The sequence below is a fragment of the Cricetulus griseus genome, chromosome 5 (genome assembly GCF_003668045.3).
Source record: "Cricetulus griseus strain 17A/GY chromosome 5, alternate assembly CriGri-PICRH-1.0, whole genome shotgun sequence".
NCBI lineage: Eukaryota > Metazoa > Chordata > Mammalia > Rodentia > Cricetidae > Cricetulus > Cricetulus griseus.
This window is the reverse complement of record NC_048598.1, coordinates 144,959,356-144,977,439: the sequence shown is the minus strand read 5'-3', so window position 1 is coordinate 144,977,439 and position 18,084 is coordinate 144,959,356. Positions and strand designations below refer to the sequence as shown.

General features: G+C 36.4%; 1 protein-coding gene across 3 annotated transcripts in view; it reads left to right on the top strand.

Moving 5' to 3' along the window:
- The window catches only part of Mipol1 (mirror-image polydactyly 1), a 268,571-nt gene that overhangs the window by 226,249 nt on the left and 24,238 nt on the right, over nt 1-18,084 (top strand). The window contains exon 11 of one of the 3 annotated variants that reach the window (XM_027419670.1): nt 3,273-3,897. The exons of the other annotated variants lie outside the window; for them this stretch is intronic. Coding sequence (XP_027275471.1) covers nt 3,273-3,348 — 76 coding nt within the window. The 3' untranslated portion in view covers nt 3,349-3,897. Of the gene's footprint in view, nt 1-3,272; nt 3,898-18,084 lie in introns of those variants that run through there. 3 annotated transcript variants of the gene reach the window in all.

The window sequence follows — 18,084 nt, the reverse complement described above, 5'->3', positions numbered from 1 at the left end:
ATATTTCAGTTGATAGATTTTTAAAGTTGTCTTTGAAAACAGCATACAGCCTTTTTTTTTTTTTTGAGTGATATTGACAGGAAAAAGAAAAGAAAACATGCAAAGCTAACAAAGTCTTTCCTGCCTCTTAGCAAATACCGATTTCTATGAAGAAGTTGATGTTACAAAGGAATTGTGAATTCTCAGCCTGGTTTCCCTGCTGATGAGTAAGAGCTGTGTGCAGTTCCCTTCAAAGTGTCAGGGGAGTCACCATAGTGTCACACAAGGGTTCTTAGCATAGAGCAAACATACTTTCCACAAACTCGACTCTTAATCTGTTTGCAGGTTGAATTATAAAGCAGGGTGGATGGCTCTGGTGCTGGGAAGAGGAGCCAAGCATTTCCACAGTTTCTTGACTTAAAACAAAAAACGGAAAAGCCTACTAGTTTCATCAGAAGACTTCGCCCCACATTTTCATTTTGCTACTTGCTCCAGAGTCTGATTTTGATCACAAGGAAAAATAGTTATGTAAAACTATTCTTAAGTAACTTAACGTGAAAAGTCTCTAAGAGCATTTTTTTTTAATTCCCTGGTTTCTTCAACACAGTGTTTCCTTGTCAACCTTACCTGTGATATTTTTGTTATAAATTCTTATTAGGACTATTTTAATTCGAAGGCAGCATTGGACATATATTAATATTATGAATACTCATGAATTAAGTCAAAGAATAAATTTTATAAATTCTCCACTTACACAGTGCAAATTGATATTTAAAGTAATGTTTAAAGTTGCCTTTGAAGCACTAGCACAGATAATAGACCATATATTTGTGGTTGTGAGTCTAGCCTTTAACGGCTGAGCCATCTCTCCAGCCCAAGATGTTACTCTTGAAGTAGCTCTTCAAATGTATTTAGTGTTTGAGATTTGGAAGTTTTCTGGAAAGATGCATCCCTCAGCAATACTCTTTTCAAATGCTCACCCAGCAATGCAAATGCTTGCACCTTCTAAGTGTATCTTTTACTTTCAACTTTCCTGTCATTTGCATGTGGAAAATAGGCTCAGATGACTTCTAAGTCACTATGAGATGCTGAAGAGCATCCAAATATGCTGTCTCTAGTCTTACACACTTGGTCTGGCATTGTACATTGTAAGATTCTGCTTTTGTGAGGTGTAAGCCTGTTTTTAAATTACCTGAGTACATATTTAACTTACCGAACATATCAATCTTGTTCTCTGTAAAAAACAAGTATGTGTTTTATTAAAATTACCAATTCTGATATATATTTATCTACTGAGCACCTTTCTCATTAGAATACCTAAAGTAAGTTTCTTTAGATCTATTTTCATTGTGTGCAGGAATATATACAGTTCTGTACAGACGTTTAATTGCATTCGTTTATTTTTTAGACTAAAGAATTTGGGCCACAGCATAGCCTTTAGGGAATTCCTGACTTTAACATGAAGAAGAAACATAATTTTAATTCTCTGGCTCTCTCTTTTATGCCATGCAAGGATTAATGTGGGCTTATTAGGATTGGCTCCTAACCACAGTTAGCGTCCAGTGGAATAGAAAGTAAGAAAGGAGCTCACAGAACCCAAGACTCTGTACTGTCCCACCAAAGACAGACCAGTAATAGTCCTCAGAAAGAGTCAAAACAGGAGTGAATGCAGGAGCTAAAACGCCGAATTATAGCACTACTTCTGACATTTTGATCTGCTTCTTCATTGCTCCAGTAGTATGCAGAATGTCTATTAGAATTGAACTAATATGCATTTCTGCATGCTAAAATAGATAAACATGTTTCAGGAAAGCACAATAGAAAGGAATAAAAGAAAAAAGATCAAAAGACTGAAAGATGAGAGATCCGCACATGCATGCATTTGTGTTTTTTTTCTTTCTTTCTTTTTTCATTAATCCTAGTACCACAGTGATTTAAAAAGCCTGAGACAAGACTTGTTGTCACCTAGAGCAACTCAGAATCTACTTAAATAATCATGTACATTTTGATGATTGATAGGCAGAAAAATAGAACAGCAGTTTTTATACCTAGGATTAAATGTGACTTTTGCATCAACATGTTCATGTGAGTGTAAGTTTTACCTATCATCATTTTCTTTAATTCTGTTCTTAAATGCAGTCAGAACCCTTCTACTCTTTAACTTTAAATGGGTTGCATTGCTCCTGTGTACTTCCATAAAATTAAAAATCTTACCTGAGCATGGTTTAATAGCTGATAGAAGTAATATGCATAAAGTATTTAAAATTTTCTAGAAAAATATTGCTTAATGAAATTAATTACTGGTAAAGGGGAGACGAAGCTGTTGAAATCAGATTTTAAGTTTTCAACATTCCTGTTTGAATGGTGCTGTATTATATTTAATATGGTTGGTATAATTCATCATTATACTTAGATTTGCCTTTTGCTTTCTTTTCTTTAAACACATAATCTGGATATACTGTATGTTAGTAGTATAGAGAATGTATAAAATTTCATGTAAGTCAAAGTTTAATTTGTCAATAATTAAGCCTCATTGAAAATCTGATATACCTAAACAGTCATTTAAAATTTCCACATGAACTCAGTTGAACCCGCAGGTAAGTTTCAATTTCATTTAAATTCTAACATTATGTAGTTAACTACTGCTTCCTTTTTGGACAGAGATTTTCCCAATAAAACCATAGAAAGAAAAGGTTTTGTTTGCTTCAGTGTAACTTAGATGGTAAAGTCACAAACACATTATATACATAAAACCTTCATTCTTGATCCTTTTCATTCAAAAAGAAAAAAGTCTCTAATGGCACTGTATAGAATATCAGCTGAATTTTGTGGGGTTTTTTTCCTATTTACATTGTTGTATATTCTTGACCACCAAGCCATCTCTCCAGCCCCAATTGTTATATATTCTCAAACTCAACATAGGCATATTTCTCAACTGTTCTTAAGTAAAATACAATGAAGAAATGTTATATGCTTTATCAGATGTTTCCGTATAAAAGCTGACTAGAAATAAAGTTTTAAGATTCAAAAAATAGCATAGTAAATGATATTTTAGAACTTAATAATTTTAATTTTTTGGAGTTTATACAAGCTAGTAATAGTTCATAGAACATTGTGATATTTTACTTTTTCCTTTGAAGTGTCCTGAAGTCATGCATATGCATATGTGATTTCTCCTTATGTTATCATTTATAAGATATATAAAAATAACAGATAACATTCAGTATTTTCAAACATCTTCCTTAAGCTAATCTGCTAAACTGAGTTATGTGTTTTCACATTCTCCTTCCAAGTTCTCCACTCGTGACTCTCAGAGGGCCTAATCTTTCACAGAGTGATGGGAGAGGCGCAGTTCAAGAACAAGAATGAATCTCTGTATAATCACACCACAATGTGAGGTGACCCTAAGACAGAGAACTGACCAGATACACATATGGCTTTTAGGAAGACTTTCTGGTGCTCTTTTTTAACACAGCTGTGAGAAGAATGTGGCTGAGACCCAGTAGTCATTCTTGAGTAGAACTGGCAAAGGAAACCATGAGGAGAAGAGAATTTAACACTTGGGCATAAGAGAGTACAGCTTCATTGATGTGATCTGAGGGGAATGCCTAATGACTGCAAGAATCAAACTTGGCAATGAAAACACAAAGCTCTTTTCATTGATTCAAAGGCAGACTCTAAAGCTGCAGATGGTTACCTCCAGCCGTGGCTATTCAGTGTGCGGTTTTATAAAATGGCACTTTGGTGAATACTAATAGATCAAAACAAAGATTTAATAATGTAAAGATGTGCTGTTAAGTTTTAAATGAGTATACAGGTCAGTGTCTCAAAAAAGAATAAAAAGTGTACCTATTACATGTGGGTCGAATGCCTTTATTTTTGAAGTTCAAAAATAAATGTCATCTTTAACTTACCGATTATACTTTGTGTTGAATAGTTTACATTATGAAAATGATACAAAATTGGGGCTTATATTTATGCTCATTGATCTCATGACCTCCATTTGAGGACTCAATTTACAATGCTGACTAATATCATCTGTTAATATTTTTGTGAAGCTCACTTGGTAGGTAGGTATGTTGCCATTTGACCAGGATGAATCAGTATTATTAAAACAGTAGGTCAAACATTTTGCACATGAATAGTACTTTGTCTTACCATTTCACAGAATATATAAGAGACATTATTTAGTACATAAGAAGCCTTAAAACACTGACCCAGTCTTGAAATTATATTTTTGATTGTTTTCATTTGACATTATAAAATCTAGAAATTGAACATTTTATATAATAAAGAATAATCTATCATATTTAACTTGTTACTTGCATTTATATAATAGAGTCTCACTTTAAAGTAAAATATGACCTATTTTGGTCAGGGGTAACTTCATTAGTAGATTTGGATAATCTATAAAGTTCTCAAACCCAAACAATTGAAGATTTATCTAAAATAAGCTGAAAATATAAACCTAACTCAGTAATATTTTTCTTGCTTCTTCTGTTTATGAATTAGCTATAACTGTCTCTGTTACTAAATCTTTTATTAGCAAGTCACAGGAATACGTGATAAACTAGACATGCTAGTTAAAGGGAATGCAGCTTCCTACCTAATGGATGCATCAGCACACTAGCAGGACCCTGGCTTGTTCTCAGGCATGCTGAGTCAATTGTTTCCTCTCAGTGTTCTCCTCTGGAAGTTGGAACTAGTGCGTTGCTTTCTGTACTTCAAAGCATAGCTGTAAGGATCAGATATTCATATCCATAGAAGTTAATGGAGTTAAATGAAGAAAATTGTGCTCTATAAGTATAAGCTATTGAATACCTTCAAACCATGATATAGATGTTAAATTTCAAAATTATAATTACATCTTTGGATCCAAAATAATATGTCTTATTCTTTTGAGAAAGAGACTGTTTTTAAACATAAATTTGGAAACTGAAAATAGAAAGTTATATGCATTTTCATATATTACTTGTGGGGATGCAAAGTGGTGAAACAGAATCTCAATGAGGAGGATTCTGCAGTGGACAACATGTGTTCTTGTCCTTTGAGGAAAAGTAGTTCTGGGGCTCTATCCTGAATATATACCTCCTTTTGTACGGAAAAGTATCAGTCATTATTTGGAGGTAGGATGCAGAATTAGAAAAATCACCATCTGGTAACCTTCAGTATGATTAATTCAAGTAAAGATGATCTGTAAGCCAGGCAATTAGTGAGAAGTTACTTTGGAGTGTGTTAGCACAGGTCTGCAGTCCCAGTGTTTGGAAGGCTGAGGCAGGAACACATAGTGAGACCCTGATCCCCAGAAAAAAAGCACATGGAAATTAAAGATATTAGGTGTGTTTGAAAGTAATTAGGGATTTTCCTTAAAATGTACTATGAAAATAGTTGTGACTTAAGTATTCTATGTAGTTTGGGTTTTGCGTGGGATTATTTTTATGATGTTAGGGGTGGAAACTGTATGCTCAGATGTGCTGTGTGCCATTGAGCTTTATTCCCTATCCATAGAACTAACCCCTCTACCTTCATCAAAATTAGTCTTTTCAAAGATACTCACTCACTGTAGTTTTACCTTAGAAACTGTATCAATATTGGAGTATCCAGACATGCCTAAACTACAGCCATGGGCAACATGCAGCTTCGTTAAGTTTGCATGTCTGTAATCACAGTTCTGACATAAAAATCATAAACTTCATTTAAATACTAGGAGGGATAATTAGCAAAATTATGTGAACATAATGTTATTTTGCAAAGTTGAACAGTTAGACATATCTGCAAAGTAAAATTTTAGTGTTTATTATGGAGGTTTAAATTAATTTTGATTTTTAAAAGTATTTTTAAAATTTTAAAAATAATATTTTATTAAAATGTCTAGCAAGAAATGTTTTGCATCTCTTTGCATCTTAAGATGAGGTCATTGACTGCTTCATTCACTTCAGCATGGTTCTAGCCCTAAGAATTCTAGCCCTATAGAAAATGAAGCAGCGCAACTGTTAGGGGAAATAGACCTAGTTCATCTTTATTCATAAAAATAAGAATAAGCAGTAACTTACTGAGGAATCCTGCCCTACTGTGATTTCTAGTGAATATGTTATGTGTTGTTAAATACGGTGGAACAGGTCTGATGGATTCATGATTCTTCGCGGCCTTTAGAATCTCACAAGACTTTCCAATGTATTCTGTGCAGAAAACTTATTACTTTCTGCATACTAGTTGGTACCTGCACTAATTTTGTTTGTCCACTATTGCCTTATCTTTGTTATAATCATCTTTCAGACTCTAAATCAGACAACATCTATATAGATACAAGGGTCCTAATTGCATTCTAGACCCTAAATGTTCATTTCAATTTGAGGATGTATGGTTTTATGAATCAAAGTTAAATCCAGCAGAGAAAATGTCTGTCACCATGCCAGCTTAATAAGTTGAATATTACTTTACTTTGTAGGCCTGTGGCTTAGTCTGAAATTTGAAGTTGCATTGATATATTATCTCTACTAGTCTCCCAAAGGATGTTGCTAGTCTTTTGAATTAAACTTGAATAAGGTTGATTTGTATTCCCTGTTAATCAAAATTTGAAATGTTGACATTAGAAAATTTCATTCAGTGCTAATTATATATGACTTTTATGAAAGTTAGGAAGGAAAGAATCCTACATTTTAAAGTTTGGTATCAGTCTAAAGCCCTCTGAAAACAATGGTGAGGAGCTTAATAAGCCATCTTAATAAGATACCTTAATAAAACTAACCAGTTGCTCCAGCTTGCTGCATTTCACTTGACAGTATGAAAATCAGTGTTTTGCCTCCTCCATCATTAATTGAAACTTTTCTGGCTTTAAAATGATCAAAAACCTTAGCAGTATTTCACCAACATTCCTCAGCCATCCTGACTCCTGAATCTCTCTAATAGAAGTATATGAATCTCTAGGTAGTGTTTCAAACACCTCTTTTGCCTCAGCATACAAAAAGAAGTTCATTTGCATTGGTTACATTATAACATTTTAGGTACAGTTGCTAATATTCACTAGACCTATGAGGTTGTATTTAGGTGTGTAGAAAAAGCTAAATTGTTGAATCTTACAGTAGTATGTTTGTTTGACTTAGCATGGAAATAAGCAAGACAGTGGAGGAAAGTTTAGTTGTGCTGTGAAGATGGGTTTCTGACATGGTGTTTGGGTTCTTAACATTTGGCTTTTAAAATGAATTAACAGTTTTCTGCCTCTGTTTGCTAACAAACAGCTATTGTCAGTATTTTTGGTTCTTACTACAACATATGAAAACTTAGTAAATATAAATAACAATACAACTACTTTAGTGAATTGAATCCAAATTTATTCCCTCATTAGGTTGTATTCTGCATCAGTGTACTTTGTAGCCACTGTGTAAGCATCCACCGGTACATTAAGATATGAATTGGGGACTAAAGAGTTGGCTCAGCAGTTAAGTGCTTGTCCTCTCCCCACCTGATCCTCTTGTTCCTGTGTCTATCTATACCCTGACGCCAGAGTCCACACATAAAATCTATTTCCATCTCCAGGAGAGATCCATGTGTCCCCTCTAGTCCCTCTCTATATATCTAGTCTCTCTGGATCTATGGATTGTAGCTTGCATAACATGTCAAGTGAGGGAACCCAGACCCAGGGTGATAAAGATGATATTATTTGCTTATATGTGGAAATTAACCTTTAAATAAGTGATAACCAAGTTTTAATACATTCTTAGCAATTTATTTTTACTGTTTGAGAATCTAATGCAAAATATTTTTTAATTTACTGGTTTTATTTAAATTTAAAAATCTTATTTTATATCCCAATCCTAATTCCTTCTCCCTCCAGTCCACCTCCCACCATCTCCCCATCCCATCCCCAATTCACACCTCAGAGAGTGGGTGAGGCCTCCAGTGGGGGATCATCAAAGTCTGTCTCATCATTTGGGGCAGGACTAAGGCCCTCCCCACTAAATCCAGGCTGAGAGAGTATCCCTCCATGGGCAATGGGCTCCAAAAAGCCAATTCATGCACTAGGGATAAATCCTATTTCCACGACCAGCAACCCCATAGACTGCCTAACCCCCCCCCCACTGACACCCATATTCAGGGGGCCTAATTCAGTCTTACACAGGTTACCCAGCTGTCAGCTGTCATTCTGGAGTCCATGAGCTCCCAACTGCTCTGGTCAGCTGTTTCTGTGGTTTTCCCCAACATGGTCTTGACCCCTTTGCTCGTCACTCCTCCCTGGATTCCAGGAGTTTGGTTCTGTGCTTAGCTGTGGATCTTTGCTTCTGCTTCCATCAGCTACTGAATGGAAGCTCTATGATAGCATTTAAGGTAGTCATCAATCTCATTATAGTGAAGGGCATTTAAGGAAGCCTCTCCACTATTGCTTAGATTCTTAGTTGGGGTCATCCTTGTAGATCCCTGGACATTCCCCTAGTGCCAGGTTTCTCATTAAACCTATAATGGCTCCTTCTATTAAGGTATCTCTTTCCTTACTCTCCTTCTCTATCCTTCTCCCAACTGGACCTTCCTGATCCCTCTAGTTCTTCTTCCCCATCTCCTTGTCCCCTCCTTTTTCTCCTCCCTCCCTTCATGCTCCCAAATTACTCAGGAGATAGTGTCCCTTTCCCCTTCTCAGGACAGTAGCATAGACACTAAGACAGACAATTAATAAATGGGACCTCCTGAAACTAAGAAGCTTCTGTAAGGCAAAGGACACAGTCAGCAAGACAAAATGGCTGCCTACAGAATGGGAAAAGATCTTTACCAACCCCACATCTGACAGAGACCTGATCTCTAAAATATACAAAGAACTCAAGAAACTAATCACCAAAACACCAAATAATCTAATTTAAAAATGGGTTACAGATCTAAATAGAGAATTCTCAATAAAGGAATCTCAAATGACTGGAAAGGCACTCAAGGAAGTACTCAACATCCTTCACCATCAGAGAAATGCAAATCAAAACAACTCTGAGATACCATCTTACACCTGTCAGAATGGCTAAAATCAAAAACACCAATGACAGTTTATGCTGGAGAGGATGTGGAGAAAGGGGAACATTCCTCCATTGCTGGTGGGAATGCAAACTTGTACAGCCACTTTGGAAATCAGTATAGCAGTTTCTCGGAAAAATGGGAATCAATCTACCTCAAGAGTCAGCAATTCCACTCTTAGGTATATAACCAAAAAGAAGCACATTCATACAACAAGGACATCTGTTCAACTGTGTTCATAGCAGCATTATTTGTAATAGACAGAACCTGGAAGCAACCTATATGCCCCTCAATCAAAAAATGGATAGAGAAAATGTGGTACAATGGAGTACTACTCAGCAGGAAAAAAAATAATGAAATCTTGAAATTCAAAGGCAAATGAATGGAACTAGAAGAAACCATCCTGAGTGAGGTAACCCACTCACAGAAAGACAAACATGCTATGTACTCACTCATAAGTGGATATTAGACATAGAGCAAAGGATAACCAGCCTGCAATCCACAATCCCAGAGAAGCAAGGAATCAAGGAGGCTCCTACGAGGGTCCTGCAACATATTTTGATTGTATTCACTCCCACTCCTCCAGATTCATGTCCTCCTTCATTCATCCCTTCTCTGTGTGCTCTCTTTTTTCCTCTTTTCCTTCCCTTTATTCTTTCTTCTAAGAGACTATCCTTTAACAGACACCTCAGAACTCTAGCTCTTACAGTCTTGCCACCCTTATCGTTGGTGCTCCCTGAATCTTAGGTATACGTGCTCTGCTGTGACTGGGGACAGGAATGCCACTCTCCATTGCTGTCTGCATTTTGATCAGTTGTGGCTTCTGACTTCTGAAAATACGGTCTTCTTTGATGAGGGGTGAGAGTCACACTTTGCTATGTGTCTAAGAATAAGTATTTAGAATGCAGTTAGACACTGTACTGGTTAGGAAAGTCACCGCAGTGGGTTCTCCTCTAGGTTCTGTGGGTAGTTAACTGGAGTTACAATACCAAGTGTGAACTCATTGCTTCCTGATGAGCAAGCCTTAAATCCAGCTAGGTGACTGTTGGTTAACCCCGAAATATAAGGGGAACTGTCTTAGTTAGGATTTCTATGACTATAAAAAGACACCAAGACAATGGTTACTCTTCTAAGGAAAACATTAATTTGGGGTAACTTGCTTACATTTCATAGGTTTAGTCCATTATCATCATGGTGGGACTTGGTGGTATGCAGACATGATGCTGGAGCTGAAACTGCTACATCTTGCAGGAAACAGGAAGTGGTCTGACTCACCGGGCATAGCTTGAGCATATATGAGACCTCAAAGCCCACCTCCATAGTGACACACTTCCTGCAACAAGATGATGCCTACTCCAACAAAAACCACACCTCTCAATATTGCCTTTCCCTTTGTGGGCTGTTTTTCAAACCACCACATTCCCACTCCCTGCCTCTAAAGGCTTATCATAATGCAATAATGCATTCACTCCAATTTAAAAAGTCTCCATATTCTATAATAGTCTCACATTTATTTAAAAGTTTACGTTTGAAGTCTTTTCTGAGATTTATGCAATCTCTTAACTGCAATCCCCAATGAAATCAAAATTAAAAAAAACATCACATACTTCAACATATAATGGCACAGGATATACACTACCATTTCAAAATTTATGGAAGGGGATACAGGAAAATACTGAACCAAAGCAAGACCAAAAACAATCCCTTTTAGGTCTCCAACTCCTTTCAGCTTTGATGACTGCAACACATTTCTTTCTCTTGGACTGGTTCTACTCCCTCTTAGCAGCTTTCCTTGGCAGGTATCCCATGGCTCTGGAATCTCCAGTTCACCTTCACAGTTTCATGAATGGCCTCTCTAGATGTCCATGCAGGGAAATCCCTGATACATACCTGGCCTCAGCAGCTTTCCTTAGTTAATACTTGACTCTAAAGCCAGAACCACATGGAGAAAGCAGCCAAGTTCTGCTGCTTACTGAAGCTTGAACATGGCACCATGTTCAGTTACATCTTCACCAGCTTTCTGTTTCCCATTTTCATAGACATGTCATTATATGTTAAGTCATAATTGGTTTATAAAGTTGTATGTATTATATAAAATATTTTATATTTTGTCTATCCTGGAGCTTGCTCTGTATACCAGGCTGGCCTCAGATTCAGAGGTCTGCCAGCCCCTGCCTTCAGAGTGCTGGGATTAAAGGCATGTACATCCACACCTGGGTGGATTCTCTTTAATCCCTTTTCACAAGTTGGAAATTTAGCTGGGTGGGATCTTGCCCAGAAGTCACCACTCCCTTTATTCCATTTCTTAATCTGTTTATGTCCTTGAACACAGGATTTAGCTCCATTCCACTTCCTGGTGCTCCTTTTCCTTGTTTTTTATATTTTATAATTTAGCCTGCTCAGCTTGCGTCTTTTCATTATAAATCTTCATTAGACTTACCACTAATAACCACACAACACAGTCTACACTAGCCTGTTTTAAGATTTCCTCTGCCAATGGAATTAATCCAAAACTCTCCACTTTAGCCTCAGGCAGACTCTTCAGACAAGGGCAAAAGGAAGCCACAATCTTTACCAAAATATCATGCAAATGATCTCTAGGGAACATACTAACATTCTTCTCCTTCGGAACATGTTGGTCCAGGCCCCCACAATTTATGGAAGATCGCAAATGTCCATGCTCCTACTAGTATGACGAATTAAGCAGTACTTAAAGTGTTCCACTGCTTTCCTAACCCAAAATACAGAAGTCCAAATAAAATCATGGTCAGGCATATCACAACAATCCCCAGTCCCTGGTACCAACTTCTGTCTTAGTTCGGGTTTCTAATGCTGTGAAAAGACACCTTGAACATGGCAACTCTTTGTTTTTGTTTTTTGAGACAGGGTTTCTCTGTGGCTTTGGAGGCTGTTCTGGAACTAGCTCTTAGAGACCAAGCTGGTCTCAAACTCACAGAGATCCGAATGCCTCTGCCTCCCGAGTGCTGGGATTAAAGGTGAGTGCCATGACTGCCCGGCTTGACCATGGCAACTCTTAAGGAAAACATTTAATCGGGTTGGCTTACAGTTCAGAGGTTCAGTCTATTATCGTCATGGTGAGACTTGGTGGCATGCAGGTAGACATGGTGTTGGAGAAGTAGCTGAGAGTTCTATATCCTGCAGGCAACAGGAAGGGGTCTGACTCACTATTAGCTATTAGACTTCAAAGCCCACCTTCCACAGTGACACACTTCCTCCAGCAAGACCATACCTATTTCAACAAGGCCACACCTCCCATTATTGCCACTCCCTTTGAGGGCCATTTTCTTTTAAACTACCACATTACACTCCCTGGCCCTCAAAGGCTTATTGCCGTGTCATAATGCAAAAATGCATTCATTCCAACATGTACAACATACATAATTGTAAAACCTAATAATTTTTGTTACTGAACTTGAGTCCAGCTGAAATCTTCTGCCTCTGGCTGCTATAAGATGCCAATCTCAGAGCTCGTTTTTCCAGTTTGCCAAGTATGCTCAGTACATTCTGTGACTGATAGGTCAATAATACCTTATTGTACTGTGCAAATTTCTATCTCTATAAGCAGTTATAGGCAAACTATATTTGAACACTTGAATCCAAAAAGATGTGTTCTGATCATATTGCCTCTGGAACTAATTGATACAGCACATGCTGAGCATACTGTAGGTCCTGAGTTCAATCCTAGCACCAAAATTATATATCACTCTATACGTATACCATTTGTAGATGAGAAAGCAAGTTCTATGAGAAAATAATTTGGGATTTTTTATTCTGCCACTATAAATGATTCTGGAAATGATCAGCCATGCCCAAACATATTTTATACTTCTGATGATAGATCTGTAGGATAGATTCTAAGAAATGAAAGACTTAAGAGTCAAAAGCTTACTATTATGAAACTGCTCTTTTGAAAGTTTATGGAAACAAGTTAGCTAAGAGAATGCTTCTTTCCACAAGCCTTCATCCCTATTTAGTAAATTGTTAGACCTCCCAACTCTATAGGTTACAGTTTGTTTCAGTATAATATGCATCTCTTTAAAATAAGGTTTGGCAATTTTATGGGGGATTTGTTTTTGTTTTTTGATGATTTTTGTTTTTATCTGAATTGCCTATTGATGGCCTTTTCACGTTTTTCTGTTGAACTGTAAATTAATTGTTTTTGGTTTGTTAGAACTCTTTGTTAGTAAATAAATTCATTATATACCTACCAGCATTTTCCTTTTTAATATTTTTAAATTATGTGTATATGTATATTGGGGAGAGTATGTACACATGAGTCCAGGTGCCCACAGAGGCCAAAGAGGATCAAATCCCCTGGAGCTAGAATTATAGTCAGTTGGGAGCCACCCTACCTCGTTGCAGGGAATAGAACTTGGGTCTTCTACCAGAACAGTTTGCACTTTTTAACTGCTGAACAATATCTCCAGCCCACCCATTGTTGGTGGTGGTTGGTGGGGTGGTGATGGTGGTGGTGGTGGTGGTGGTGTGTATGTGTTTAACACAGTTACTTTTCTGTTACAGTTGTCAGGTTTCTTGTTGACTCGTAGTAATTAATGGTAACTGAGACCAAATGTCTTCTTTTAAGTTGCTTATTTAAGCTGTATCCTTATTACTTTTAAAAAGCATTAGGCTGTTTTGTAAACATGAGCTTTATGTACTTCCTTCTTTACCAAATCACTTTTATTAATTAGAAGTCAAATAGATAATTGTTCTCATACTTTAATGCCAACTCTGATTGGTTTCTCTTAGCAAATAAGCTTTTTAGTCATAGTTCTTCAGCTGTGGGTTATCTCTTCCAAAGCAAATATCCTTAATGGATAAAACAAACAGTGTCAAGACACAGTGAAAGAGCTGAACCTGCGATGCCAAATTTGGCTGGTTCGGTGAGTCAGGTTAAGGGTGGTACCTGAGGAACAGCCCTTCTGGAAAAGGCGGTCTGTCTCAGTGCAAAGAGTGTTTGGACTGTTGTAAACACTCAGTCAGGAATGTTGTGGAGCCTTCATTTACAATCTTCAAAATAATAATCAGTTCTTCCATTTTGTACCGTGTATCTCTCAATTTATTTTTCTAGTAAATGTCTAACTATTTAGAAGTAAAAATGTAAAACCTACATAGTATATGGGGTTGGTATAAATCTTGTAGACAAACAGTCATTAATGACTTTGACGCCCCATTCTCTCTTTCAGGAAGGTAACAACTCAAGCTTATTGTGACTTTAGCAAGGATAGGAAGAGAGGAAAGGAGGCTGTGTTTTCTCTTTTATATGCTCTCTCATTATCTGTTATTAGTAATTATATCATTGGGTTTATATTGATTGAGAGAAATATTAAATACTTGGAGTATTTTAATTTTTTTGTTTGAAAAGGGGTTTTGTTAGTTTGGAATTTTTTTCCCCTTATTTCAGTGCCAAATATCCAATCCAGTCCCTTTCTTGACTACTGGACAAGCACTTCACCACTGAACTATATCTCCATACAACACCCATTAATTATCTTATTGATAGACTAAAATTTTTAAATTAAACATTCAAACTACTAAAGCAATAAATATTAATTTTAGAAAAACTTAAAATAGTTAAGCAACTTGACCTTTTCATAAAATATTTTGTATAATACATACAACTTTATAAACCAATTATGACTTAACATATAATGACATGTCTATGAAAATGGCATTTTAGTCAGTATACATAACTTTTTACTAAACAATAGAGTGAATTTTTTATTTAGTAAATAGACAATTTTTCATATTGGTTCTGCTTGTGAAATAAATTATACTTTCTATGATCAGGATTACCTAGTTTATAAAATATATAATATGTGCATATTAATATTCATAGGTAGTTTGGATTTACTTATTATATGGTACCCATAGATATAAAATTTTTGGTTGTGAGCCTAGCCTTTAATGGCTGAGCCATCCATCTCTCCAGCCCTAAATACATAAAATTTTTAAATAACGAAAAAACAAGACAGTGATAGAGGAGGACACCCATTGTCAACCTTTGACCTCCACAAGTGCACTGGTGGCTGAGAACACCTGCATGCATGTGTACATACACACAAGTCATGTCATGTATTATCATTGTGTTAAGTTTGGTAAGCTATATTAAAAGTATGACGTAGTTTTGTTTACAATTTATAGCATCAATACTTCGGAGATGTTTTTCTGCATGCTGCTACATTGAACACACTGTACTAAATATTTGAAGAAAGCACACGTTCTTGCAAGTAAAATCAGTGAGAATCTGGAATCTTGTGTCTGCATATGACACTGATATTGTACCTTCCACCTCATTCATTTATTACTTCATGGGGTACACTGGTGCCAAGTGTCTTTTTACGTTTTCAATATAGATAACAGGAAAGTAAGGCTTCAAGGGGAGCAAATGTACCTTAGAGAGTGAATGGAGTGTGGATTAGTAAATAGGAAGGGGGAGAAAATAATACAGAGGAGAAGAGTTACATGAATAAAGTTAGGTTCAAGTCTGAATATAACCTGAGAAAAGTCCAGAGGTTCCTATGGAATGAGAAAGCGTGGCTGGATTACCCAAAGTTTTCAAAGTATGCAAAGGAACTGACTTTCATGTGATAGGAGTAAGAACCATTCTAGAGGGTTTTTTTTAACAATTTTATAATTATAGATGATCATGGTGATCAAGGAACATCAACCTATTTTTTTATTGAAAAATTAGCTAAAACAGGTTGGTGTTAGAAGTAAAATATGATTGTAGCAATACAGTATAAGAAGACAGAGATGTTCTGGCATGGACTGGAATTCGTAAGAACAAGAGAAAGAGATTTATATATGAAGCACTACAGAGAAAATACGACTTAGTGACCAAAAAGATGTGCAGGGTAAAGAAATCAGGGTTTTAAGAATCTCTCCCTAAAGGATAGGAAGAACACCTTGCCATTAATAGAATGTCTTTAGTTCAGTGCGAAGATCTAATTTCATTTCCTTTCTGTGTAACCCTAACTTATAAACTTATGAGAAAAAATATTAAGTTTGAGAACAGTACTGCCAGGTGGCAGATATAAAATTCATCAAAATTGGCTTCCAGAAACTGAACAGCCAAAGAAAGGAAAGGCTTCAACAGATTCTTCTCAGGGAATAATAGAAATACCCATGAGAGTTTGTCTGGAATGATAGCAATTTAGATTATGTAACCCCATTTCCCACATAATTAAACTCTCCATGGAGTTTAGTGCAGAAAGTCAGAATGTCCAAAGTTATTCTGAATCATAAAGCTTATGCTTTAGAGCTGCATCTGAAGCCATTCAAAGACAGGCCAGATGTCAAGGCTGCTGCTCAAGGTATCATTCTTCAAAAGGCAATATGTAGCTCCTCTGCTGGGCAAACAGCAGATCAGCTCCCAGCTGATGTCGTTCATATTGGGAGGCGTTGTCTGAACCAGTGTGAAAATTTAAAATTTTAGAAATAGACAGCTGATAGCAGTGCATGGAGGGAAATCTACTAATTAGTCTATGCCAAAGGCATAGGACACAAATGGGCTGTTAGCAGAGATTTCTAGCTGCTCTTCATTGATGCTGTCTAGGTGACTCACTCAAGACACCATTTCTTCATCATTTAGGAAACAAAACACATGCCTGAAGAGGCAGACATTCCATATTGGCTGTGCCTGAACTAACCTAAGGGAAAAAATAACAATAAATTACAGTGTTCGTGCCTTATACTTTATAAAGTATTGGAAAATCCCTAAGGATTTCCATCTGGAGCCAAGTTCAAAGAATCCTCTTTATACCTAGTTAATTATTCTTATTAAGATAAGAGAATATTTTTTTGCCAGGCCTGGTAGTGTACACCTTTAATCCCAGCACTGGGGCAGCAGAGGCTTGTCTATCTCTGAATTCAAGGCCAGCCTGAATAGTGAGAGCCTGTCTCAAAAAGCCAAAAGAACAATAACAATAGTGTTCTTCCTCCAGAGGTGAAGAGGTGGCTCAAAGATAAAGAATATAAACTGTTCATGTGGAGGTCCTGAGTTTGGGAGCTACCATCCACATCAGGGAACTCACCGCACCTCTAGCTCCAGGTCCAAGGGAATCTCACATAGGCATTGCATTCACATACACATAAATAAGAATAAATTTTAAACACATCCTGTAACGTTCTGTAAATCATAATGATTGTGAATATATGAGGGTTTATTATCTTTGATGCCAACATGAAGGGAATTTCTAGAATATAAAGATCTGTGTGTATTGTTACATGTACCGGTGATATAAGTCTCAAAGAAGTCAAAAGGAAAAAAAACACACCTATATGAATAAGTCTCCCATTGGATCGATGTGAGCATTAGTATATTTCACAGTTAAGGTACTCATTCTCAGGAAGTTTAGTAAATAGTGTCTTCTCATGAAAGAGTTAATACATCCCAATACCACTGACTACCAGAGAATAATCTAGATACTGAAAGTAAAACCCATTAATCCTTATTACTAACACTTTAATGCATAAAAGAACAATGTATGTGATTTAATTTCAAGTCACCTATGGTGCTCAAAAAGTATTAACAGTGGAGTGAATGGATATTAAAGAATGGAAATTACATTACAAGTGGTATATAAAAATCAGAAATTGGGAGGGAAATGAACTTAGAAAACTCAGAAATGCTAGTGGTTATATGCTGCCACAATTCTTTCTTTATAAAGTGTGCATGTATGTGCACACACATACACACACATGTATAGCATGTGCTTGGGATACCCACTATTTTGAGATAATGAAACTCTAAAGTTCTATTTTCAGCACACACAGTATAAACCTTTATAACATTTTCCTTTTATATGTGTAATTGCAATTCTAGTGAAAAGATTTATGCTATATTAAGTATGTACCTTAACATTTCAGAACCATCTGCCTTGTAGTTATTCTACTTAACTAAATTTTGGTGTTTTAGAAAAAAATGGATCTCTTCATACAAAAAAGATTCGGACTTAACTGAATACTTATGTCTAGTGATATGGAATTTTAAACTTCCAGAAAGAATCAGTGTCTGTAAATATTTCAAACTATAATGAATAAGCTTTTTCTTCATTCTATTTACTATATTCGGCCCTTGAAGCCAAGAGT